General features: G+C 38.6%; 1 protein-coding gene across 6 annotated transcripts in view; it reads left to right on the top strand.

The window, feature by feature from the left end:
• Positions 1-27,356, top strand: part of CNTNAP2 (contactin associated protein 2) — a 1,978,697-nt gene that overhangs the window by 1,245,596 nt on the left and 705,745 nt on the right. For all 6 annotated transcript variants that reach the window (XM_077850275.1, XM_077850276.1, XM_077850277.1 and 3 more), the window contains one exon: positions 21,522-21,641. In XM_077850275.1, coding sequence (XP_077706401.1) covers positions 21,522-21,641 — 120 coding nt within the window. The remainder of the gene's footprint in view (positions 1-21,521; positions 21,642-27,356) is intronic.

Consider the following 27,356-nt stretch of genomic DNA (forward strand, 5'->3'; position numbering starts at 1 on the left):
AACCAGGCATGCACTGGGCTGTATCTGCGATAACTTTTGGAATTATTACATTTTACGACAATTTTACAAGAGAAGACCAACATTGCATGTTTCTTTTCTGAGCATTTAAAAAATCAATTCCTTCTTTGATGCTTCTTTCCAGATTATTATTCCTCTACCTAAATGCATACATATTTTTATTTATTTGCTTGTTTATCAAATATTTATTGAGCATCTGCCATGCACAGGGTCCTGGGGATTCAACAGCGAGTAACTACAGATAATGTCCCTGGCCTTATGGAGCTTACTTTCTAGTTGGAGAAAAAAACAAAATTAATAAGAATACATAATTCTAACTATCCCACAGTGGGAAGGAAGCCGCAGGGGAGGTCCTTGTGCTCATGTTCTTCCAAGAGGACTGTGTTTTTGGAATGCACACTGTCTCTAACGCAGCTACCCTGCAAGTACACTGCCGTTCCTAAGCTCCCACTCAATCCAGTCACTTTCCTTTTTAAGACCCACAGTGGCTCCTAGAGCCTGTTGCTCCCTCCCAGGCCCGAACACTGACTGGCCTCCAGCTGCCTGTAACCTGTTGCTGCAGGTAAACACCAAATTATTCCTTTGAAAGTCCCATAAAAGGCCAGGTCTCATCCACACATCCAAAAATGCACACCCTTGCATCTTTTCTTTTTTTTTTTTATTTTTTATTGGTGTTCAATTTACTAACTTACAGAATAACCCCCAGTGCCCGTCACCCATTCACTCCCACCCCCCGCCCTCCTCCCCTTCCAACACCCCTAGTTCGTTTCCCAGAGTTAGCAGTCTTTACGTTCTGTCTCCCTTTCTGATATTTCCCACACATTTCTTCCCCCTTCCCTTATATTCCCTTTCACTATTATTTATATTCCCCAAATGAATGAGAACATATAATGTTTGTCCTTCTCCGACTGGCTTACTTCACTCAGCATAATACCCTCCAGTTCCATCCACGTTGAAGCAAATGGTGGGTATTTGTCATTTCTAATAGCTGAGTAATATTCCATTGCATCTTTTCTTCCTATCATTCCAATTCCAGCCTGAAGTAGGATCCAGCCAGTTTCCTGTGCACCTTGTTCCATTAAAAACCCAGCCAGCCCACACAGATAGCTCCTTCCCTAATCCTTCACAACCCCCTGGCCAGCACTTTGGGTCATAGACTCCCAAACTTGGAAGAACATGCTGGCGCTCTAGTCCAGCCTTAATCCCCATATGGGAAACAGTTATACCTTCTATTAAGGAGATATAACTTCCACACTCTCTGCCAGTGTTTTTCAAATAAGTAAAAAAAAATTATATATATATATATTATATATATATAAAAAATATATATATATAATATATCCACAGTGGTGAGTTAAATGATTTTAATTTTTCTGTTACTTGAGAATTCACAAGTGAAAAGCTGTTGATGAATTTTTCTGCTTGTGGCTCTTTATAAGAGAAAAAAATTAAAATATAAACGCAATGAAAAAAACTAATTCAAGATGATCAACATTAATTTATTGTGACAGGGTTTCACCAAAGCAAAGTATCCGTTCTAAATGTAAATGTTACTCACCAATATCAAACAGGTTCTCCTAAAAAAATACCATAATGTGACCTTATGTGATCTATTATAGGCCCCTTCTGCCATTTTTTTTTAATGAGCCTATAACAGGTGCCATAGATTTGCGCTAAAGAAATCTCCAATGTAGACACAATGTAGACATGACCGAATTATAGGGTGGTGGTCTATATCAGGTGGGATTTTCATTCAATTACAGATAAAAATTAAACACTTTAAACATATTCTCAGAAACGTATATCACACCTGTAATATATTTTCAGTTTTCCAGGGGTCCAGAAATCCATGTTACATAGTTTTGGACTAACTTAGGCGTTTATGCTTTAACTCTGCAAATAGAGTCTATATAAAATGGGCTTACAGGAAGGATGGATTTAAACACTTTTTTTTCCCTCACAGTACCTAACATTGCATGTAGCATGCCAGATGCTAAGAAAAGTTTTCTTATATACTTTTAATATTTCTTTCATTATTTTTTTCTAACATGAATTTTAAGAAATTTATTCACAGACCTCTTTATCAACCTCCCAGGAAAGTAAGTTAGTAATTATTTTTTGATTCTGATTTTTCTGGACAAGTACGTACATTAGCTCCATGCGACATTTCAACAGACAAGATGGGAGCCAGGTTTCAGACAAAAGAGACTAAACAAAGATCAGTGTAAGAAAATCAAAATCAAGATAGCCTAATGGTCAAGCAGTGGTTTAAGGATGGCAGATAAAACGTGGCTGTTGACCAGTGAAAGTTTCCTTGTTGCAGACAACAATTTGAAGGATGTATCTTTTTCAGACAATTTCCAACTGTGCTAGTAGCTGTGTTATTAAGTCAGTAAAAAACTAATTGCCTTTCCATTTTTGAAAAAAAAAAAGTTTAAGATTTTATTTATTCATGAGAGACACAGAGAGAGAGGTAGAGACATAGGCAGAGGGAAAAGCAGGTTTCATGCAGGGGGAGCCCGATGGCAGGACTCGATCCTAGGACCCCAGGATCATGACCTAAGACAAAGGCAGATGTTCAACTGCCTGAGCCACCCAGGTGACCCCCATCTTTGAAAAATTTCTAGAGTGATTTGTATTTTGATGCTTCCAGGGAAAATTAGAGTAAAAACAAATTCACTAATTGTCAACTGAAAGGCTTGACACCACCTTATGCCAGCTTTTTAATTTTTTTTTTACCCTGGATATTTTTTTTAAAGGTTTTATTATTTATTCATGAGAAACATAGAGAGAGAAGCAGGCTCCATGCAGGGAGCACAATGTGGAACTCGATCCCGGGACTCCAGGATCATGCCCTGATCCGAAGGCAGGCCCTCAACCGCTGAGCCACCCGGGCATACCTACCCTGGATATTTTAACTCTTTTTCCTATTTTCCTACTCATCAACTAAAGGCTTTAAAGTTAGTGGAGGGAATACATTTTTCTTCTTTTCTGGTTGTCTTCTCTAAATATCTACCTTCCTTCCCAGTTGGTGAACGGATAATAGAGCTTGACACTTGAAGATGGTTCTGAATCTATTTTCTTCGATGCCTGGCTAATCTCCCCAGATTTCCTCCACTCCCCCACAACTCTCAGCCTGACCCTGGGTCTTAAAAGTGCTGAGTCCTATATGCCTTAGCAATAGTTTGCTTGGGGGGAGCCACTCCCCTGTAAATATTCCCCTTCAGCTGTGTGTCCTAGTACCTAAAATTTACCAGAAGTGAGCAAGAGGACTTTGCCTTCCAAACACAGCCTTTCAAGAAAGGCCCAAAGCAAACTGTCTGGGCCTCCAGGCACATCATGGTGTGAATTAGTTTATCAGATCACTTATCTCTCTGGCAAATAAATACTCAAGAATTGAGTGAAGAGCTAATTAGAGATTTATTGGTGGTTAGTGGAGTTAATCTGGAGAAGGAAAGAATTATTTTGGAGGAAAATATACCAACTGTGGAGGAGTGCCCTGGAGTGGGATTATGGGGTAATAGGGGGTAATTGAGAACTACTTTACAGGTTTCTTAGGGTTAGCCCGCTTATAAGTAACTGATATTCAAAGCACTTAAGAACTCCTTATGTTTTAATGAGGATTAAATCTTAAGCTAATTTCAAAGAACCATATAATTAAATTAAAAATAGGCCACATCATGGGAAACAAGTGTTTGGCTTTTTCTGCATATCCAAAAGGAAGAATTAGGATCTGTGGGTTATAAATTATTGGGGTCTAATTTCAGCTCAGTGTAAGAACTTTGGAACAGTCAAAACTCTAAAATTATTCCATTTTCCTCCAAGATAGCGACGCTATGTATGTGTGTGTATACATACATCAAAAAAATATAAGCTGGGGTGCCTGGGTTGGTTCAGTCAGTTAACCATCTGCCTTCAGCCCAGGTCATGATTTCAGGGTCCTGGAGTCAAGCCCCACATAGGGCTCCATGCTCAGCAAGAAGTCTGCTCCTTCCTCTCCTTCTCCCCCTCCACTCCTGCTCATGCTCTCTCTCTCTCTTGCTTTCTCTCTCAAATAAATAAATAAAATTAATAATAAATAAATAAATAAAATCTTTTTTTTGATGTAAGCTAAATTCTCATCCTAGTAGCATTCTGCCTATTTTTTTTCATTTCCAGAGCTGACATAATCATAACTAGTAGTTATTCAGAAATCAGTAAGTACAAGACTCTCTTCACAAAACTCTCCATGGGATGGTATTACTATTACCCCTTTCTGCAGATAAGGGGGCTGAGCCACTATAGGTGAAATGTTGCATCCCAGCCTACAGAGTGTGTAAATTGAAGAGCCAGCCAAGAGTCAAAATGTTCTGGTGTCAGAGTCCAGGACTAACTGGCACTGCCCACTCAGCGGCACCCTACCAGGATAACCTCAGAATATTACGGGATAGCCAAACGTATTGAGATTCTGGAATGCTGACCTGTGTTGTTTTAACCCTATAACCTGAATCTCTACACCTGTACAGACCAGGAAAGTAAATCCATGTCAGAACAGCCTTAAAAGCCAACTGCAGTCACTTTATGACTCCAATGTTGTGACAGTTCCACTTCCAGGTGTAGTCAAGTAGGGATCAAGATCATTATACCGAGTCCAAATGTGTTTTTCTTTGCATACAACCGATCATATTTTTAAGCCACAGAATTGCAGAGTTTTAGAGCTGGAAGTGGTCTCAGGGATTGTTCATCTCTCCCTTCTCATTACAGAAGTGTGGATAATTGATCTCTGCTGAGAGGATCTTATTTTGAAACCATGTCATGGCTTCATAGAGGGTCTTCCTGCCTCCACTGTTCACTTTCTTGTGTCCAGTCTTCCTATCATAACCAAAGGGAACTTTTCATGCAGTTCAGTCATTGCATCTGATTGTCTTTAAACTCCAAATACTCCTCATTACTCTCCCACTAAGTTCCAAGTCCTTAAGTTAAAGCACCAGATTGTTTTTGAAATCTGGTCCCTGATTGTCTCTAGTCTGGACTGCTCCTGCTTGCTGATCTTGAGCTCTGGACTCCAGTCTCTATATCTTGCCGGTAGATTCACTGTCTGGCCTCTGAGCCTTTGCATATCCAACTCCTTTGCTTTCTCTAGACCTTTCCCTGGCCTCCTCTGCTATCTCCACTTTATCCTACAGAACACAACTTAATCATCCCTAAAGGAAGATGACTCTAAACTAGAGGTCACTTTTGTTTTGTTCCATTTTTCAAACACCCAATGTAAACAGGCCTGCCAGTATTGCTTCCCAACCCATAATGTATTTCTGTGTCTGGACAAAAAGCGCAGTTAGAATTTGCAGCATGGCATCCCCGGTCATAACACAGTAAGGATTCATAGCTTATAAAAAAAAAAAAAAAAAAAGGAAACCAACAAATCAATGAAACAAAGTTTGCTGGGATCATTTGATGAGAGTATGGTGTTGTTACAATATAATCCAATGATTGATGTACCTAATTATGAAAACTGAGTCAGCAAGAAATGGCAATTAGATTTAATGCAGTATGATTAAGGAGGCAGAAAACTGCAATAACTTTCAGAACGATTTTCACTGAAAATGTTTAAAATAAAATGAGTTTTCATGCTTAAAGGAATGAAAATAGTTCATCAGTTCATTTCTGTTAAAGATCCAATTATGTTAAAGTTTGTATCAGAGATGGTGTGATAACAAGAGATGTGGGCTCTGGTCTAGTAACTGACACTGAAAAAGTGGGTGATTTTGGGTGAGCAAGACATCTGACACCTTTGGCTCTTCAAGCTACTGTAATACAGTGGCTAAGAACAGAGGCCATGGGCTTAAATTCAATCCTGGTGCCAGTACTTTTAAGCTATGTAGGCTTTAATTATTTTAACCTCTCTAAGCCTCAGGGTTTTTTTGTTTGTTTGTTTGTTTGTGAAATGGAAAGAATAATACATACCTCATAGGAGTACTATGAAAACCCAATGGCGCATCATATGCAAGCGACTCAGCAAAGGGTATGACGCATGGTAACGGCTCAAGTAGCTGTTGTTGTTATAATTATTATAATTATTTACAAAGAGGGGAATAGATTAGATGCCTCCAAGGTCTTCTCAAGCTTTAAAACTTGTGGCTCTATGAACAGCTCATTCCCAAATGATGTCAGATAAATGAGGTTTCACTGTATATTGGGCAAGAAATCGATATGGCCAATTTTCAATTGTGCACAGGAAGGTAAGGTGAGAAGAGCATGAATTATTCAGAACTCTGGTTACACTCAATATATTTCTATTTGATCTTGGAATGCACAGAACTTTTTAAAAAGAATATTTTCCATCCTTCTTATATTGTGTTTAATGATTAAGATGAGTTTGGCCTTTCCGTGTTTGCCAAGGGAAAAGAGGTGGAGCAACACTAGGTACTGTGTATATGGGATCTTACTTAATCACTAGTGATTTAATGGGAATCACTCAGCAACTGAGTGGGTAATAGAAAACTCAAGCAGGATAATACAGCTGTAGCCCTGATGATGGGCATGCCTGAGATGGAGAGCCAGCTTCATGGCATCTCCTTATGAAGCTTCCTCAGAATTTCAGGTGCTCAGGTCCATATGTGGTTTGAAACCCTATGAGTGAAAAATGACTATTGAGTGTTTTTCCCATGGATATCTTAATTTTTGAAGTGGCCTTACCATAAAAGTGATGTCTAATGACAATTAGACACAGTGGCTACAGCCCAACACTCTAAGAGTCTAATTATCTAAACTCATTTATCAGTAAGAATGCTTCCCCGTCTACCATACATTTTACCATTTCAAGTAGATAGGTATCTTTTTCCTTTCTTTTTCTTTTTTTAAAATTAACAATCTGTTCTGCAAAACATTTAAACTATTCAAAGGTAAAAAGCACCACAAAAAGCAGACAGGATGCTAGGAGACCGTGCTGGACAGCGAGAATAACAAAACTTGGGCTGGGCACTTGTTGGCATCCTGGCTCCCACTCACTGACAAGCTTTGGGACTTTGGTAAACTACTAAATCTCTCTGAGCCTTTGTTTCTTCCGTTGTAAGCTGGGAAACTCACTCGAAAGCTAATAGAGCCCAGGCTTCAGAGCCCTTGCTTGTGGAGGGTAGGTTCACATACATTCACACAAAGCATACAGAGTGTCCTAGTTGCAAGGAGTCCAGTGTCTTTTTACTCCAACTGTCCTCCTTTGGTGCAGACTCCAGCATTTTTGGCATCTGGCTGAGGGGACATTGAGTTGGGGATATGGTAGCTTTGGGTTTCGTGACTGTATTTATATGGTCTGCAATAATTTCTGTATATTATTAAGTTATTGCTGGCATCCTGGGCCAGGAATGGCTTACAAGAGCACTCCCACAGCCCATTTTCAGAGCTAGATTCTCATTTGTTTTTGAATATTCTTTTTTCTTAAAGAAAAACCATTAACATGTATTCACTTCAGGCCCTGGAAAACCTGGATCTGCCTCTGAGGATAATGATACCGACCTCATATCATTGTTTAAAGATTGGGGGATTGTTTTCCCCACTTTTGCTCTTTCTCTTCTTTTTCCTTCCCTTTCTTTCCTAAAACCATATAATAATAATAAGGCTTATCAAATCCAGGGTTTTTGAGGGTTTTTCCCCAAGACACTTTCCCTCCTCATATAAAATCATAGGTGAAATCTTGACACGTAAAATACACTAGTAATTGACAGGATTTGTAGGAAGTTTAAATCCTCACTGTTTGGGGGAATAATCCTCTCTTTTTTATATAAGTCTCCAAAGAACCATTGTGAGCCTCAGGACTCCAGGGGTACCCAGTTTGAAAACACATGGTTTTACTCACTTCTTTCTTTTTATAATAAAAAATAACTCCAGTGACACTATGCAAACTCCCTTCTTCCCATTCTGTGTTCAGCCCACTATATCTATCTTCTTCTTCAAGTTTATGACAATAAATAGAATAGTGATAATAATTAGGTAAAGGTTAGATATAAAGCTAACTGGTATCAAAGACTTATATGTAAAAAATTAAACATTGAAAATCCTGGGAGAAAACTGGGGAGAGTCCATGAGCAAAGGAAGCTTTGGAGTGACAGCTTAACAAAGGTAGGCAATCTAGGACATGTAAAAAATCAAAACTTGTGCATGGTACATGTCCTATAGATAATGTCACTCTACAAATAATTAATTGGTGAGTAATGTATACAGTTATGACAGGGACAAAAGGTTCAGGTAAATAGAAACTGCCCAAAGATGATGACTGGGCAGCCCACAGAAGCACATGTGCATGGCCAAGAAGCTTACGGAAAAAGTTCCAACTCTCCATAGTGAAAAAAAATGCAAACTGAGTGGCATTGAACGACCACTTCGCATTCATCCAAGTGGCAAACAGTTAGTGATAATACCTATTGCTGATGGGAAGAAGTTAAAAGAACACTTTCATTCATTTCTGGTAAAAATGGCAATTGTTTCAGACTTTCAGAAAGCAATCTTGAAATATCTATTGAAATAAAAAATCAAGACCTATTTCCAGGGCCACAGTCTGACTTTCATGGGCTCTAGGAACTTTTTACCTGTACCTTTTTTTTTTTTTCCTGCACTAAATACACACACATAGAAAATATGAAATATACCTTATAAATGCATTGGTGTAAAGATGTCTATAATCCAGACTGGATTCATTATCCTATTCTTATTTATTTCCCCCTCTAATTTTAAAATAAATTAAAGATTTAAACATTTACCAGGTCCTTAAAGCTCTCCTAGGCCTTCTGTGCCTCATGACATCAGCCCGACTCTACTCAGAAGTTGTGTTTACTGCAACTCAGGTAAACTTCAGTGATATTCACCGCAGAATGGGTGTAGTAGCAAAGCATGGAAAGAAAGTGAAGACCTTCAACAGGCAATCATTGAATAAATTGGGTTGTACATTGTATGATCCCATCTTAGTAAAACAATCAAAGCCAAGAAGACATGTCTTTGAGTGTGTGACTCACCTGTGTCAGTTATATTTCAACCTATCAAACTTCCCTAAAACTCAGTGGTTTCAAACAGTTTTATCTGCCCATGATAACCTGTTAGCCTCATGGGATAGGCTCTGTTGGACATTCCTTTTGCTGGTCTCACCAGTGATAATTCAAGCAGGTGCAATCAAATGGCAGCTCACCTTGGGCTGGTTGGTCTGTGACAGCCTTGCTCACAAGTCTAATGGTTAATGTTTCTCTCGATGGGCCCATGTGTCTCCAGTGAGTTGGTTCAGGTTTCTTCCCATGGGAGCAGAAGTGTTCTAAAGGGAAAGAGAAGATAAGCCCAAATGGCCAACAATTTTGCAAACCTCAGTTCATATCATGTTTGCTAATGTCTCTTTAACCAAAGCAAGTGACATGATCAAATGCAGAATCAGTGGTGGGGGGGACAATGGAAGAGTGTCAATGGAGGGAGGTATGATTCATTGGGGGATACAGTCTATCCATTTCATTTTCTTTTTTTTTTTTAATTTTTTTTTTAATTTATGATAGTCATACAGAGAGAGAGAGAGAGAGAGAGAGGCAGAGACATAGGCAGAGGGAGAAGCAGGCTCCATGCACCGGGAGCCTGACGTGGGATTCGATCTTCGGTCTCTAGGATCGCGCCCTGGGCCAAAGGCAGGCGCCAAACCGCTGCACCACCCAGGGATCCCCCATTTCATTTTCAAGTTTCAATACTCATATTTTTCAGTAGTTTACTTTCTCATTAAATTTCAACAGCTTCATTTGGCATTTCAAATCAGTCATGCTGCCTCATTCATTAAATTAGATAAACAATAGTAAAACATTTTAAGGTATAAATTAGTATAAAATACAGTTCTGTTTTTATTTGAATTGCAAGGACAATTTTACTTAAAAATGACTGAAGTTTGCAAAGGCATTAGTACTTTCTAATCAGAGCCAGATTTGTTTTTCTGTTAAACTGAGTCTTGTTTAGCTAAAAACAATTGGAGAATTTCTCACTCCATTGTTTTCCTTTGATACACATATACAGATATAAGTTTTACAAATCTGTTCTTCCTTCAGGAGACTCTACTTCAGTAAAACACACCCTCTTCTCCAAACTATCTTCCAAACAATAAGAACAAAATATGCTTTTTTTCTTGAGAATGATAAGAATAGTATAAATAGTAAAAATAGTAAATATAAATGTGAAAAAGTTAAAAAATATGAGATTAATAAAAAAAAAGTTCAGCATAGTTTAAGAGCAAAGATTATGTAGCCAGAATTCCTGTGTTCCAGTTGTGACTCTGCTCTTCTTTAGGTAAAAAGCCTTGGAGTAGTGAACTAATCCTTCTGTGCAGATGGCAGGGACAGAGCACTGAAGACAAGCCTCAGAGGATAGCTCTTTATAAAGGCCAGAAAAATAAAAAATGACAGTGAAGGACATGGTTTAGAAGTGGTCTGAGAGTCAGATAGACAAGTGTGAAGACACAGAAGGGTGGAGAAGAGTAAGTTTCAGTGAAGGTATGGTCAGCAGTGACTAAGTCTACTGGAGTCACAGAGAAAGAAGACTTAGTCAAAGTCAGCAGTCATCAGTGGCATTCTGGAAAATGAGGCAGAAGTGATAATTTTCTGACTTGAGGAGGTTCAGGGGTACATGCGGAAAAAGAAGTCCCCTTAGGTTGGATTGATAAACACTATTAGAGGGCAACATGCATATTTTCCCCCTTCCATTACCCAAGATAAAGGAGACAGGTGCTAATTAAAAGACAAAGAAGATGGAGCTAATTGGAAAAAAAAAAAAAAAGAGAGGGGAAATTGAGGAAATAATTCTCTTAAAGTATCTGAAGATTGGCATGAAATAACATGGTATTGGAAAGGAACAGTAAAGAAGGCTCCTTCTCTCCTTTTCCTGGAAAACTCCTACTCATCCTTTAAGACTCACCTCCAAATGAAGCCTCACCAGATTGTCCTAAGCCAAGTTGTCCAATCCCTTACCTAAATTGTTTGGGTACTTTGTTTAAATCTTTTTAAAAAATTCATTCAGCCTGGATGGGACTTCTGAGTGGCTCAGTGGTTGAGTGTCTGCCTTCCAGCTCAGGACGTGATCCTGGAGTCCGGGATTGAGTCCTACATCAGGCTCTCTGCATGGAGCCTGCTTCTCCCTCTGCCCTCTGCCTGTATCTCTGTCTCTCTCTCTGTCTCTCTGTCTCTCTCTCTTTCTGTCTCTCATGAATAAATAAATAAAATCTTTAAAAGAATTCATTCAGCCAAGTATATGTATTTTATTTCTCCACACGTCTACCCCATACATCAGACAGAAAATTCCTCAGAGCCAGGATCTATGATTCACTCATTTCATTTATTTCTAGTACAAGGCATAGCACTAGATCTAGTACCACATTAGTAGATATCAAAAAATTAATTAATTAATTAATTAATTAATTAGCAATTGGAAAGGGAAAAGGACCTGTGTAGGGCAGAGTTACACTGAAGGAGTAGAATACAGATGTTAACACATTTGGATCAATGTTCTTTGTCTCATTATTGGGATAGAGTGAAAATGAGAGTGATGAGGTTAGAGATGGGAATAGAAGATTGAGTAGATAGAGCAAGAGACAACATAGCCAGTCTGTATAGGATCTAAGCTAGTGATCAATAGGGTTATTAAGCTTCACTGTAGAGACCTATTAAAATGTGAAAGCATGAGTTTGTAGCATAGCCATTTGGTTTTATAGGTTTTTCCCCCCTCCTCTTAGTCTTCTGTAACCTAAGAGTAATATGAAGAAAATACTAGTAGAGCTTCTCCAAACTCAGTCATGAAAAGAAACAATTAATTTTATGTTTTGTGGAGTGAAGGTCATAGAATATCAAGTATGGATATGGACATCACCAAGTAATATGGCAGTCATGATGATATAGAGCCAAAGAGTTGTGGTTCTCTGACTAGCATTACGAAGTTTGGGATTATTGTTTTCTTTTAAGTAGTGCCTTGGAGCCAATATCAAGAATGGAAGGAGTTAGGAAGAATCAAACCAAAGGCAGAAGTGGGATGGATTTGGGTAAGAGAGACAGTAGAAATGAAAAAAAATAAATGTAGATTTTACTCTTATCTCCAAAATTTGCTTGAAGGACTTGTCAGGTAAGAGAAATATAAGCTATTGATTTATTAACAAGAAATCAAACTTTTTCCTTTTTTTCCTCTTCTAAGTTACCCTTTTCCCTTGAGACTTAGATGAAAGAACTCATTCGAGGATGATAATGAGTAACATCTCATAGAGAAATTGCACTGATGGAAAGATTGTGACATAATATTAGCATGCAGAATATCTGTTTTTAAACCCACACTCTCTCTACTACCACCATTTGCTGTGTGCCGGTTATGAGACAATAGCTCCTCCAGGATATAATGTAGCTTACTCAGGGCACTCATTCAAGCTTAAAAAACCAAACAAACAAACAAAAAACAAACAAACAAAAAAAAAAGAGAGAACATGTGAGGTTAATATTCAAGTGTTAATGAGGACCTAGGTATTGTGAAGCTTACTTCATGCTAATTAAAAATAATTGCATGGTCTTAGAATTAGGGAGATTTCACAGGGGAAGGTTTCAAGGCCCCTGCTGCCTCTCTGGATTTCCGGCTTGGTTGTGCACAAGTAGTTACCTTTACAAGAATAATGAGAATCTAGGAAAACTAGGTTCTCCAACCAAATTCACTAGAGCCCGATTGAAGTTGGAAAATCAATTTCATGGTTTCAAATGAGAAATACCTCATTCCAGTAGATAAACTTATTTTTGAAAGACACATTAAGATCAGAAGGTGACTTAGTGATTAAAAGGCATCAGCATAAAGAGGGTACCTGAGACCATTCTATTCTGAGTATCACCAATTCACATATGCCCCAGGCCCCTTTCAAGGGCTAAGAACAACTATTTATCATTTTCTGGTACAACCACGTTTTCCATTAAAAGACTTATTTATTAATTCAAGAGTAGAGTCTCCAGTAAACCAATTCTCCCTTGTTAGCATCTTGTTCCTGGTCTGTAGTAAGTGCGCAGTCCCTCTGCTATAAGAGAGCAGGAAAGTGAAGAACATTCATAAACTATCAATACCCAAAATGTCATGTTACAGCATTTACTAGCAAATGAGCTATAAAATTATTTTATGCTTCTTTCCAATTTTATATCAAATCATTAGAAGTGAACTTTTCCCTTTCCTGGCAATCAGGAAAAGACTACTTATGATGTTCCAAAGATAACCTTTATGTACGTTTTCATTTTTGACTTGTGGTTAATTTTCGGACACGTTTCATCCTTGGCTACGTCTAGAGGTCCATATGTTTCAGAAGGTAATAAGAGGAAGGGTATATGCCATGTGCCCACATGTCTATCTTAAATTATGAGGTGTAGATAGGGTCAAGGAGAGCCTTCCTCAGCTCATCAGAATTAGCAGAGCTCTGGAGAACCATTGCTTGTACTATTCAGAGCACCCAGTATAAGACTTTATGCACGTGAGCCAAAAATAATTATTTATCTGGGAGATATTTCTCTTTTAAAATTAAAGTACTAGGCCATGGTGGAGAGGCATCCACATCATCTATAATTTGGAAAAGCTCCAACTTGACCCAGTCACTTGGCTCCTATGTGTCTGTATTAGTTTCCCAGGACTGCTGTAAAACGGACCACAACCAAGGTGACTTAAAAGAAATGTATTGCCTTACAGTTTCAGAGGATAGAAATCCAAAATCAAGGTATCTTCAGGGTTGATTCCTTCTGAGGACTGCAAGTGAGAATCTGTGCCATACTTCTCTACCAGCTTCTTCTTGCTGGCCTCAGATGTTCTTTAGCTTGTGGTTGGCATCCTTCCTGTGTCTTTATATTGTCTTCCCTTGTAGGTATCTGTTTCTGTGTCCAAATAGCCCCTTTATTTAAGTCAAGTTGGATTAAGCCTATTGAGGTGATCTCATCTCAACCTAACCATCTTCAACATCTTATTTCCAAATAAGGTCACTATCACAGGGAACTAGAGCTTCAACATCTTTTCAGGGGATATATTTCAACCTATAGCAACGTCTTTTTTAAATTGTCAATGCTTTAAAAAAAGATTTTATTTATTTATTAGTGGGAGAGAGAGAGAGAATGAGAGAGAGAGAGAGAGACGAGACAGAGAGAGAGACAGAGATAGAAGCAGGCTCCATGCAGGGAGCCCGACATGGGACTTGATCACGGGACTCCAGGATCACGCCCCGGGCTGAAGGCAGGTACCAAACCGCTGAGCCACCCAGGGATCCCCTAAATTGTCAATGCTTAAAAAAATTTAAAAATAAGTAAATAAATAGTCAATGTTTATGTGAAAATAGAAGCCATGGTAGGCTTCTGTGCTTTCTTCTCCATTCCCAAGTACTTTAATATTTTAATCATATGTGAGTATATGTCTTAATTACTACTTAGCATGATATTCAGGATCTTTATTGTCATAAATGGAGGATAATATTATATATTTAAGAGATGTGAGAACAGTTTTTAAAGGGAAATCTTAATATATCCAAAAACATAAAATGTACTTATACATCAAAACCTACATATTCAAAGCTATAAGACAAATAGGGAAGAACACATATTTTAGTCTTCATTTATAGTATAGTATAACATTCATTTTCCATGTTTTTTTTAAGATTTTATTTCTTTATCCATGAGAGACAGAGAGAGAGAGAGAGGGGCAGAGACAGAGGCAGAGGGAGAAGTAGGCTCCATACAGGGAGCCTCATGTAGAACTCGACCCCGGGACCATGGGATCATGACCCGAGCCAAAGACAGATGGCTCAAATGCTGAGCCACCCAGGAATTCCCATTTTCTATGTCAACAACAACAAAAAAAACAATAACAATAAATGGGCTACACTATAAATGTATACACTACAAAAGATTTTTTAAAATCTCTCCAATGTACATTTGAAAATATATTTTCCAAATATTAATCAAAAATACAAATAAAACAGTAATGAAAAGTGATTTGTTTTTTTGCCAAATACGAAACTATTTTTTTCTTTCTGTTTTATTTTAAATTAGAGTCTAGCCAGTGCTGGTGAAGATGCATTCAGAGGCAAAGTTGTTGCTTTTAAGATTCTCAGGAATCTAAAATTGACTATCGGAATTTAGAGCTCACTTCATGGTGGCATGGAGGTGGTAGTGAGTACCTGACAACAGCTAATAGAATGTGGCCATTATGTATTCTGGATTACGAGCAGTTACATTAACTTCTCACACCATTGAAAGATGTCTACACAGAAGTAAGAAAGGCTCAGCATTCAGGAAGAGACTGAAATACAAGCTTACCAAAATTTGCACCTGGGGGCAAGAAAACAAGATGTTATCTTTTTCTTTTCTATTATTTGCTCCTTTTTCAAAATTCATCAAAATGTGTAGTTCTGTTAGTAATTAGAAATACCCATGTTAAAAAAAAAATGAATCTGGGATGCCTGGGGGATTCAGTGGTTGAGCGTCTGCCTTTGGTTGAGGGTGTGATCCCAGGGTCCTTGGACCACGTCTCGCTTTGGGCTCCCTGCAGGAAGTCTGCCTCTCCCTCTGCCTACATCTCTGTCTCTGTGTATCTCATGAATAAATAAATTAAAATCTTAAAAATAAATAAACATTTTAAAAAATGAATCCGTGTCACACATCCTAACAAAGACTCTCTTGTGAATTTAGCAATCTCTATCAACTTTTATTCTATTTTTCCTTTTATGTTCAAATGCCTACAATGTGTGGTCAGCATCCAAGTCCATCAAATAGTTCCTTTCCCTATAATTTGGTTCTATAAATACTACCACTCTGAAATATCTAAAAAGTCACTCAAATCTGCTCGCTAAACATATTGCCATTTTTATTTGGTTTTTGGCCCTCTTCTGTTCCCATTTTTTGCAGTAGTTCAGACTCTTCGGATGTTCTTCTTGGGGGTGTAAGTCCTCCTTTATATTCTAGTCACAAAATGAGCATTCCTTAACTGTGCTTCATCTCCCAGCACATTAGGCCAATTGCACATCTTTGCTCTTCAACCTTTTGCTTTTCCTTCTGTCTGCAAGTCAGTGATACTTCAGACACCTCATGCTGCATCTGCACCTGAACAGAGGGAGCATTTCTTCTCCTCTTTGGTAGGGGGTGGGAGGGCAGAGAATGCACGTGTTGTTTGGTGTTCTACTGATGGTTGTAACCTCAGGGCCATATGGACCTCTAAAGGCCAGTACAAACCTTTGACTTTGTGCTTCCATCTTTAGTATTCTGCTTAATACTTCTTATTAACCAACAACACTAGGAACATATTTAATGCTTAATAAAATTTATTCATTAAGTAGAGCAGCCATATTTCTATATAGTTGTGATAAGCAGAATATTGCCCCCACCCCAAGTAATCCTTGTCCTGATTGCAGAACCTGTGAATATGTTACCATATATGGCAGAGAGACTTTATGATTAAGCGAATATGTTACCATATATGGCAGAGAGACTTTATGATTAAGTGAAGTCACATGAGATTCCCTTACATTATCTAGGTGGGCCTAATGTGATCATAGGGCTCCTTGAAACAGAAAGATGTGGCAGCCAAAGCAGGGAATCAGAGCATTGGAGTGTAGGAAGACCTTGCGTTGAAGATGCAGAAATGAGACAAGAACAGTGAGCAGGGTGGAGTCTAGAGGCTGATCCAGGTAAGAAAATGGATTTTCCCCCAGAGGTTTCAGACACCTTGAATTTAGCCCAGTGAAACCCACCTCAAACTTCTAACCTCCAGAACTCTAAGATAATCGGTCCATGTTGTCTGAGTGCATTAATGTTTGGCTATTACAGCAGCCATATGAAACCAACACAGGAGTATGTTGGCATTTTCCATTGCACCTAGTATGATGTTACGCAGACTATACCATTGTTTCAGGAAATTGAAGAACATGCTTAGGATTCACCACCTTCTGGAATTTTACATGCTATGGAATTCAGTCTGATGGGTTCAGTAGTAATATTGCTGCAAACATCTGAGATTTATTTACAAAAACATACAGTAATATGAGACCTTTTATTACTTTTCCAACAAAAACATACAGTAATATGAGACCTTTTATTACTTTTCCAATAAATCCGTGGAGTTGATGAGTCTGTTTATTTCCCCATCAGCCCACTTGCCTCTCTGTTCTTCAGCAGTGATGATGGCTCATGTGCTTCACTTCCTTCGCTGGTTGCTGCCTTAGCCCCTGTGCTCTGTCCTCTCCTCAGGCTTCCTGTGCACAAAATGTGGAATCCAACTATGCCACCACTGGGTCCAAAACTAACTGGCTGAGACATGCAGGGCAGATGCTTTGGTTAGCTCTTTTTCTGTATTAAAATGTCAATATGCTCAATGCTTTTTAGTTTACAAAGTGTGTGTGATATCACTTAATCATCACAACAACTTAATTGAAGGAGAGAGCATTTCCTTCATTTTACAGCTGAGAAAACTCAAAGTTGGGGGGGGGGTCCACATTGTAAATGACAGAAAGGAAATCTGAATGAAAATTTCTTAATTCCTTACTCAGTTATAAAACTAATGCAATTTCATTATATCCAGGTGTCCTTGCCATTTTACCTCTGTGCCATTATTCTAGATATGTATTTCTCAAGTATATTTTTTTAAAGATTTTATTTATTTATTCATAGAGACAGAGAGAGAGAGAGGCAGAGACACAGGCAGAGGGAGAAGCAGGCACCATACAGAGAGCCTGACGTGGGACTCGATCCAGGGTCTCCAGGATCACGCCCTGGGCTGCAGGCGGCGCTAAACCGCTGCGCCACTGGGGTCGCCCCTCAAGTATATTTTTAATCATAACATAACTTCTGCACATTATAAAGTAATATGGAAAACACAGAAAAGTACGAAGTTTTAAATTATCCATAATCTTACTGCCCAGAGATAACCACTGCTATTGTGCGGGTGCATTCATCCAAGTATATATTTTTTTCAGATGTATTTTTATTTGGGCTTTTGTATCCCAATCCCTTCTCATTATTTTGAGTGAAGTGAGGTACCATTCCACCCTTATTCAGGATTTTATTGTATTGCCTTTCAGTGTTCTACCTTTTTTTCACTTATATCTAAATATAAATCAAGAATTGGCCTTTCAGAGTTAACTTTTTTTTTCCCCCCAGGATTAGAGCTGTGCCTCTCACAATGCATTCAGGACCCACAGCATCAGCATCACTTGGGAGCTTATTAGAACTGCAGATTCTCTGCTGAATCAGAATTTTAGGGTGAGGCCCAGGAATCTTAACAAGCTCTCCAGATGATTTTCACACATGATATCATTTGGGCTGAAATACTTGGTTTCCCATTTGTGATGAGGAGGCAAAAGCAGCTAGTAGGCCTATCGTAAATTAAAGTCAAGCACAATAACTGTCATACTTTGAAGAAAAAGAGAAGAGATTCTTGCATCCAGATTTCCCTTGTCTATAAGCCTTCAACATTTGCTCTTAGTAAATTACTTGAGTTAAGGTCCGTAGTCCTCTTTAGAGGGTTTATATGCTTACTTAGACATGCAGGAGTGAACCACGCTTCTTACCATCAGATAGTGCTTTCATCAGTTCTGATAGCTTTTCTTAAACATCTGCCATGTTCAGGGTGCCTGGGTGGCACAGTCGTCTAAGTGTCCCACTCTTGGTTTCAGCTCAGGTAGTGATCACGGGATCCCAAGATAGGGTCCTGAGATTGGGCCTCATGTTCAGCTCCTTGCCCAGTGCAGAGTCTGCTTAAAGATTCTTTCTCCCTCTCCATCTAATCTCAAATAAATAAAAAAAAATCTTAAAAAAGAATCTACCCTGTTAGATTGTATATAGCAGAAAAGAAAACCCCCCTCCCCTCAAGATAACTCACAGTCTTGTTAGGAAATAAAATTTTCATATATGAAATTCAATCAACAACAGTCAAGTCCTAAATTAACTATAATCAAATATTATAGTACATGAGATGAGCAGCGAATGCCCTGGGCTGTACAGAAAGATAAGTATATTGACTAGAGAAGGTTTCCTTAAGAAAGGAGGACTTTGAGTAGGACCTAATTAATAATTATGATATTAATCATAAAAATTCCACCTATTAAATGTCTACAATGGCCCAGATACAATGGTTAAGCAGTCGGTGTTGTTGTGTCTTCCAATTCTCATTACTTCATTGCAATATACCTGATACCTATTCTCCAGATAAGACTAAAGGAAATTAGGGAATTTTGCCAATGTTACATAAGTAGTACTTTGTGGAGTAGGAATTTCAGCCCAAGTCTGTTTAATTGCAGCGCCCCGTTTCTTAGCATTTCTGCCTCAATAGTTAACTATGGTAGAAAAAGTGAATAGATTCAGAGGTTTGTAGTGTATTGCAGATGAAAATAAGTCCAGAAAAGGTGCCTGACCAGTGTGCAAGGTTGACACTGGCAAAACCAGGAGATACCTGTTAGGATTATGGAAGGTCTTGTATGCATGGGTGGTGACCTGGGATATAATACCATGGATGCTGAAAAAATCATTACATATTTTTTAACCCAATGAAAGTAATGTTTTAGGACTAGACTAATGGCATAATTTGGTGAAAAGTGAAGAGATATTTGGGTAAGACAACCAATTAATAGTGTGATTGTTGTAAACCAGATACCAGATGATAAGGAGAATGGGGGGTTTGCAGAGGGAAAGGAGAGTGACTAATGATTAAATACTAAAAAAAGAAATATTGAAGAGACTAAAAGGAAAACTTTAGAATTTTAACCTGACATTGTCTGGTTCATTTTGAGCTACTCACAAAAATCATAATTATCTGGAGAGAGGTTGCAAAAAATTAGTAAGGCGGTTATAAATTGTGAGTTTAGGTCATTCTCAACTCTCTTCCCAACTACCTACACCTACCTGGTTTTCATCTTCAGCTTATTTTAAAAACATGTGAATTAGTCCCAACTACTTAGCCTTCCTCATTCAGTATGAGTACAGAGCTACTCATCCTTCTCCAAGCCTATGGCCATGACAGCCTATGTGTGCTCATGAACTTCTGAAGTCCCCTAAAATCTATAGTTTTTCTACAGGAGTTTTCTTTCTAAAACCTATATCTAATTATAGCATCTTCCTAGCTTAGATTTTAAAAATCTCCCTCACTGACTTTTATTGCAATATTTTACTTGGCATGCCATTCAAAATTAGAGCAACCATAGTTTGTTATCCAAATGAGAGACTTGGGAGATTGAAACCCAGCAGGTTAATCATCACACCGGGACAAAGGACACATGAGCTCTGCATAGCTTTCCATCTGCATCCCCTTCCAGTGGCACCTTCTGCATGAGCAATACCAAAATAATTAGTGAACAAGCCCTACTCGTCCTTTATCTGTGGTGCTCACATCTGTATTTGCATTGCACCTGCCCAGCACATCATAGGCACTCAATATTTGCAGAAGGAAGGGAGGAAGGCCAATTAAGTAAGTCAAAGACTTTGAGAACTGTTTTAGTCCAGTATGTTGTTGTTGACATGAAATTGAATTTGAAGTCTAACATCTTTGGAGAGAGAGGAAACCACAGGCAGCCAAATAGGGGCACCGAGAACATGGGAGACAAAGGTGGAAAAGAGAGGTCCCAGAATCGGACCTGCCACCAATGAACAACTGATCCCAGCAGTGTGAGTTCCAGTGCACTGTGCCAAAAGGCTCCACTGCATGTGCATCTGGTGATAGCTCTTTACCAGAAATAGTTCTTAGTTTTGTAAAGAGATCTCTCAAAGTCATCAGAAATGTCACCGTGGAGCTGTTTTTAAAAGTCTTCCCAGTAGTATTCTAGAAATTGTGACTACAAAGGAGATATGCAAATGTCCATTTTGTACTTCTGAGAAAAGAAAATGTGTCAGGAGCATGGGAACAGAAAGGAAAACAATGGAAAAGAGCCTATAATTTAATTACATTGATGTCAGCTTTCTGCAGATACTACATGTGATGTAATTAAAATAACTGTAACAAAATGAAGCAGGAACATTCTTTCCTTTCTCCTGAAATAAAGGAAAATTAGAAATCTCATGCTGTTTGAGGGTAATGTACACAATCTATATCAAAAAAAAGTGTGTGTGTGTGTGTGTGTGTGTATGTGTCTGGTAGAGAGATTTTTCTCTTAGTTGATAGCCCAACAAAACAGCCAATATTTATGGCCTTTCAAAATAAAGTCCCTTACAACAAGGAGATGATATCTAGAAATAACTACAGATTAAATATTTTTTCAATGATTATGAGCCCTAATGGAACAAACATTATATTTATTTAACAATTTATTGATTGTTTTAGACCTTTCCCAACTATAAAGTCATAGTAGGAACTTGCTACGTTTGTTGGGTCAGAAATGCTTATAGAGTAAGAACCAAATCATGAATTTAAATGTAGAGAAAAAGAACTCTCACTCTAACAGGAGGATACTGCTCAGCAGCTCTGGCCAGTATTTGATCGGCTGGGGGACCCATCTGGGGAACTATTTGCTCTGCACTGTGCTCATGTAGGCTGTTCTGTTCCAGCGATCTATGAGCCTTCCTGTGAAGCCTACAAACACCTGGGCCAGACGTCAAATTACTACTGGATAGATCCTGATGGCAGTGGACCTCTGGGGCCTCTGAAAGTCTACTGCAACATGACAGGTAACTGTGCCATATTTATGTTTCATGGACATTTCTTTCCTATATGTTGAGCATGAACAGTACAACTCAAGACTGTTTCTTCTACGCCATGTTCTTATCACAACATGTAATGAGCGAAATACTGTTGTTCAGTAAAAGGGTGAAATGTATTTCTAAAGCAATAAAATCATCTACCCTGTTCTTTTTTAAAGCCTGCCTTCTGACTTGAAGAATATATAATTAACATTTTAAAATATTACCATTTAGGGGGAAAACTCAGGAAGTGAAATTGAAAGTGGGAGTCCACGGAAAGAACTGGCCCGCAGAGTAGCCTCCACAAGTACCCTAGACTGATGAACTTTGGTATCACTGTTCGAATGTCCACTCTGCCCATGTTAGGGGAAGCTTAGGGACCACTCCACATCTTCCCCAGGCCCTGAAGTTACAGAAAGAGCCTTTCTGGGTACCAAAATCTCACTCTGGCAATACATGCAGCTTTCATGAAATTTATCTGGAATTCTCTACATCAAAGAGAACCTAGTTTTTCTTCACTTCCACTTAAATTTTGGGATTATGAAATGAAATTGTGGGTTCTTCTAATACCTTATGATATGTGAGATGTGCAGATCCCTAAGAGCAGATTTCCCATCAGATGCTTAGTAATGCCTTTCCCTCCAAAGTAGAAGAGTGTGAGGCAGGCACTATTCACTGGCCTCAAGAGAGGATCAGTATTTGATGGAAACTCCTGAAGTATTTGACTATAACAGTAATGATTATCTGACACTACTTATGGTGATTACTACATGACCTGTCTACTGTGTGTCAAGCATTGTGATAAATTCTTCACTCAGACTACCTGGGCTTGCATCTTGGCTCAATCAGTCACCAGATATATAATCTTGGGCACCTTACTAACTTTATTAAACTCAACAAGCCTCAGTATGTTTGTTTATTAAGTGGATTAATAATATCTATCAAAAATAATAATAATATCTATCTCAGAGCATTATTATATAAATAAAATAATATACACGTGGTTCTTCACATATTGTCTGACACATGGTAAACATTCAGTAAAGGTTACCCAGGAGTAAGGTATTATTATTTTTTAAAATGATAAGAGAATTAAATATCTTGCTGATATTATTCAGATAAGATTCAAACACAAATCTGTTTGGGGCTAATGGTTATTAAATCTGGCAATGCGTTAGAATCATTTATGGGGTTTTTTTCCTTATTTTTTTGTTTTCCATTCATGTTTATTGTCTCTACTCTGAAGAATTGGATTCAGTAGTTTGTTTATTCACAACTTTCCAGGGAACTTCCTGGGTGTAAGGGCAGGGAGAGACCCAAGAAAGTGACAGGCCGGGTTGGTGGATGGCAGTTTTAATAAGCAAAGGGAACTTATATATAAGGATTGTCTTGAGGGCAGCATAATCCTAACAGTATGTAAACAGGCCTCACCTGGGGTCAGTCATGCTGACTGAGGACATACCATATGGTGTCCTCAACGCCACACCACCATTCCAAATCTATGTCCTGGGAGCAGCCTCCAGGAGAGAAAAAGGTAAGTGGAACCCCATTCCAAGGACAGGAGAAGGAATGATAAGCCTCGGAGTGCCTGGGTTCAGCTCCAGGTCATTCGACAGTCATGTCTTTTCAGTGATGTTCCCCAACATAGGTGCGAAGTGGGAATAAGATTGTGCCACTGGAAGGGAGAACCCTCACCAGTGTCGTAGGTAAGCAGACCCCATGGAGAACTTCCAGCAATATCAGGAAACCATGCATGGCCCAGAACAGAAAGGAGAATGTTGAGGACAGGAATATAGTATGGAAGGCCTGTAGAGAAAAAGGTAAAATGGAGCTATTCTCCCAAAAATATCCTCCTATGCCAAGAACTCTAAGGGTGTGTTAGAAAACAAACAAATTTGTTTCTCCTAATATATAAAAAAAATATGATTATAGTTTAAGCCAATACTCTTATGAGCAATCCAGACAGTGAAGAATACAGTACCATTTTCTTCAGTTAGAATATTTTTCTCTTATCATCCAAGATAGTTATGAACATCAGTGTGTCAGGGACCACTGAAGGCCAGCAGGCATTCTTTGGCCTTTTACCACCCATCGACCCTTCCTTCATCTGGAAAGAACATGAACTTGACATCATTAGGACAGTATGGGACCACATAGCTTGGTTGAGGCTGTTGCAGTTCCAAGAGATATATGTTGAAGAAGAAGAGGGAATGACAGCATGAGCAATTCTATGAAGTCTTGATATATCATCACTCTATGTCATGAGGAAGCATGTATGCATTTTACTTTATAACATTTCTATTAAAGAATAGAGCTGTCCCACTACTCAGTGGCTCCAATGTAATTGGGACTTGTCACTATTGAATATATCCCATATTTTAAAAATGGGCGCAAGACATTTTTTTCTGGGGAAGAAGTAATGTATTGGCAGTGATCAACCTTTTTTTCTTTCTTTTTACAAATGGGGTGCGATGGGGGAGAGTTTTAAGCTTGTACAGACATAGTGAAAAATTTAAGAAGAGGGACCTCACTGACAGGTATAATATATGTTGTAGATTTAGGTAGAAACCAAAGACACTGTTGAAAATTACTTCTGATTTAGATCTGTTCTTGGGAATCCTAAACTTTTAATTCCATTGCTGATTTAAAAGATAAAAGGAAATTAAAACACAATTAATTTAGGGCCAAAAAGAAGAAGGGAGTCTCCCTTGATTTTTGGAGAAGTTCCTCCAAATAATCATGACCACACCACTGTCCACTGATGTCTCCAAGTTTTATTTATTGTTTGTTTAATGTTATCAAATAAGTAACATATTCCTTATCCTCATTGTTTCATACTGAATCCTAAGGGAGGACTTGAAGTGTGTCCCTTTTAGAATATTTTGTTGTTAGATGCAGTTCACAATCTCAATTTGTTGATATCTTTTGGTCACCCCCAACTAGCTTTTTGTTACAGTCTTAATCTCTTCTTCACAATACCTCTTGCAAACCATCCTTATTTTCATCCCAATTCCCAATAAGAGTTTATTTGAAAACTAAACACACACCTACTATAGGATTTTGCAATTGCACTGTCAGGCACTTACCCCAGGGGAATGAAGACATGTTCACACAGAAACCTGCACGAAGATGAGCATTGCAGACTTATTCATGATAGCCAAAAACTGGAAAGGACCCAGATGCCCTCCAGCAGGTGAATGGTTAGACAGACTTGGTATGTCCACACCATGGAATACTCTTAACAATAAAAAAGAATGCACTATTGATCCAATGCAACAGAAATAAATAAATCTCCGGAGAATTACACGGAGTGAAAAAAATCCAATCTCAAAAGATTGCATACTCTCTGATTTCATTTATATAAAATTCTTGGAATGACAAAATTATGAAAATGGAGAGCAGATTAATGGCTGCTGGCAGGTAAGGAGGGATGGAGTGGGAGCAAAGTGAGCATGGTTGCAGAAGGACAACACAACACGAGGGACTGCTGTGGTGATAGAAGCGGTTAGGGTCCTGACTGTACCAGCTTCACTATCCTGGTTGTGATGCTACTGTAGTTCTGTGAGGTGGTATCATTGGGAGAAGTGAATGAGAGGGACAAGAGACTTCTCTGTATTATTTATCACAGCTGCATGTTCCATCTATATTACCACAGGAAAAATTTTAATTAAGAATATATAATACACACCAAAAAAAATTCCCAAAGACTCTGCATTTTTTCACAGTCTTTTTTTTTTATTGGTGTTCAATTTACTAACATACAGAATAACACCCAGTGCCCGTCACCCATTCACTCCCACCCCCCGCCCTCCTCCCCTTCTACCACCCCTAGTTCGTTTCCCAGAGTTAGCAGTCTTTATGTTCTGTCTCCCTTTCTGATATTTCCCACACATTTCTTCTCCCTTCCCTTATTTTCCCTTTCACTATTATTTATATTCCCCAAATGAATGAGAACATATAATGTTTGTCCTTCTCCGACTGACTTACTTCACTCAGCATAATACCCTCCAGTTCCATCCACGTTGAAGCAAATGGTGGGTATTTGTCATTTCTAATAGCTGAGTAATATTCCATTGTATACATAAACCACATCTTCTTTATCCATTCATCTTTCGTTGGACACCGAGGCTCCTTCCACAGTTTGGCTATCGTGGCCATTGCTGCTAGAAACATCGGGGTGCAGGTGTCCCAGCGTTTCATTGCATTTGTATCTTTGGGGTAAATCCCCAACAGTGCAATTGCTGGGTCGTAGGGCAGGTCTATTTTTAACTGTTTGAGGAACCTCCACACAGTTTTCCACAGTGGCTGCACCAGTTCACATTCCCACCAACAGTGTAAGAGGGTTCCCTTTTCTCCACATCCTCTCCAACATTTGTTGTTTCCTGCCTTGTTAATTTTTCCCATTCTCACTGGTGTGAGGTGGTATCTCATTGTGGTTTTGATTTGTATTTCCCTGATGGCAAGTGATGCAGAGCATTTTCTCATGTGCATGTTGGCCATGTCTATGTCTTCTTCTGTGAGATTTCTGTTCATGTCTTTTGCCCATTTCATGATTGGATTGTTTGTTTCTTTGGTGTTGAGTTTAATAAGTTCTTTATAGATCTTGGAAACTAGCCCTTTATCTGATATGTCATTTGCAAATATCTTCTCCCATTCTGTAGGTTGTCTTTGAGTTTTGTTGACTGTATCCTTTGCTGTGCAAAAGCTTCTTATCTTGATGAAGTCCCAATAGTTCATTTTTGCTTTTGTTTCTTTTGCCTTCGTGGATGTATCTTGCAAGAAGTTACTATGGCCGAGTTCAAAAAGGGTGTTGCCTGTGTTCTTCTCTAGGATTTTGATGGAATCTTGTCTCACATTTAGATCTTTCATCCATTTTGAGTTTATCTTTGTGTATCGTGCAAGAGAGTGGTCTAGTTTCATTCTTCTGCATGTGGATGTCCAATTTTCCCAGCACCATTTATTGAAGAGACTGTCTTTCTTCCAATGGATAGTCTTTCCTCCTTTATCGAATATTAGTTGCCCATAAAGTTCAGGGTCCACTTCTGGATTCTCTATTCTGTTCCACTGATCTATGTGTCTGTTTTTGTGCCAGTACCACACTGTCTTGATGACCACAGCTTTGTAGTACAACCTGAAATCTGGCATTGTGATGCCCCCAGATATGGTTTTCTTTTTTAAAATTCCCCTGGCTATTCGGGGTCTTTTCTGATTCCACACAAATCTTAAAATAATTTGTTCTACCTCTCTGAAGAAAGTCCATGGTATTTTGATAGGGATTGCATTAAACGTGTATATTGCCCTGGGTAACATTGACATTTTCACAATATTAATTCTGCCAATCCATGAGCATGGAATATTTTTCCATCTCTTTGTGTCTTCCTCAATTTCTTTCAGAAGTGTTCTATAGTTTTGAGGGTATAGATCCTTTACATCTTTGGTGAGGTTTATTCCTAGGTATCTTATGCTTTTGGGTGCAATTGTAAATGGGATTGACTCCTTAATTTCTCTTTCTTCAGTCTCATTGTTAGTGTATAGAAATGCCACTGACTTCTGGGCATTGATCTTGTATCCTGCCACGCTACCGAATTGCTGTATGAGTTCTAGCAATCTTGGGGTGGAGACTTTTGGGTTTTCTATGTAGAGTATCATGTCATCGGCGAAGAGGGAGAGTTTGACTTCTTCTTTGCCAATTTGAATGCCTTT

This window comes from Canis aureus, chromosome 15 (assembly GCF_053574225.1).
Source record: "Canis aureus isolate CA01 chromosome 15, VMU_Caureus_v.1.0, whole genome shotgun sequence".
In the NCBI taxonomy this organism is placed as follows: domain Eukaryota; kingdom Metazoa; phylum Chordata; class Mammalia; order Carnivora; family Canidae; genus Canis; species Canis aureus.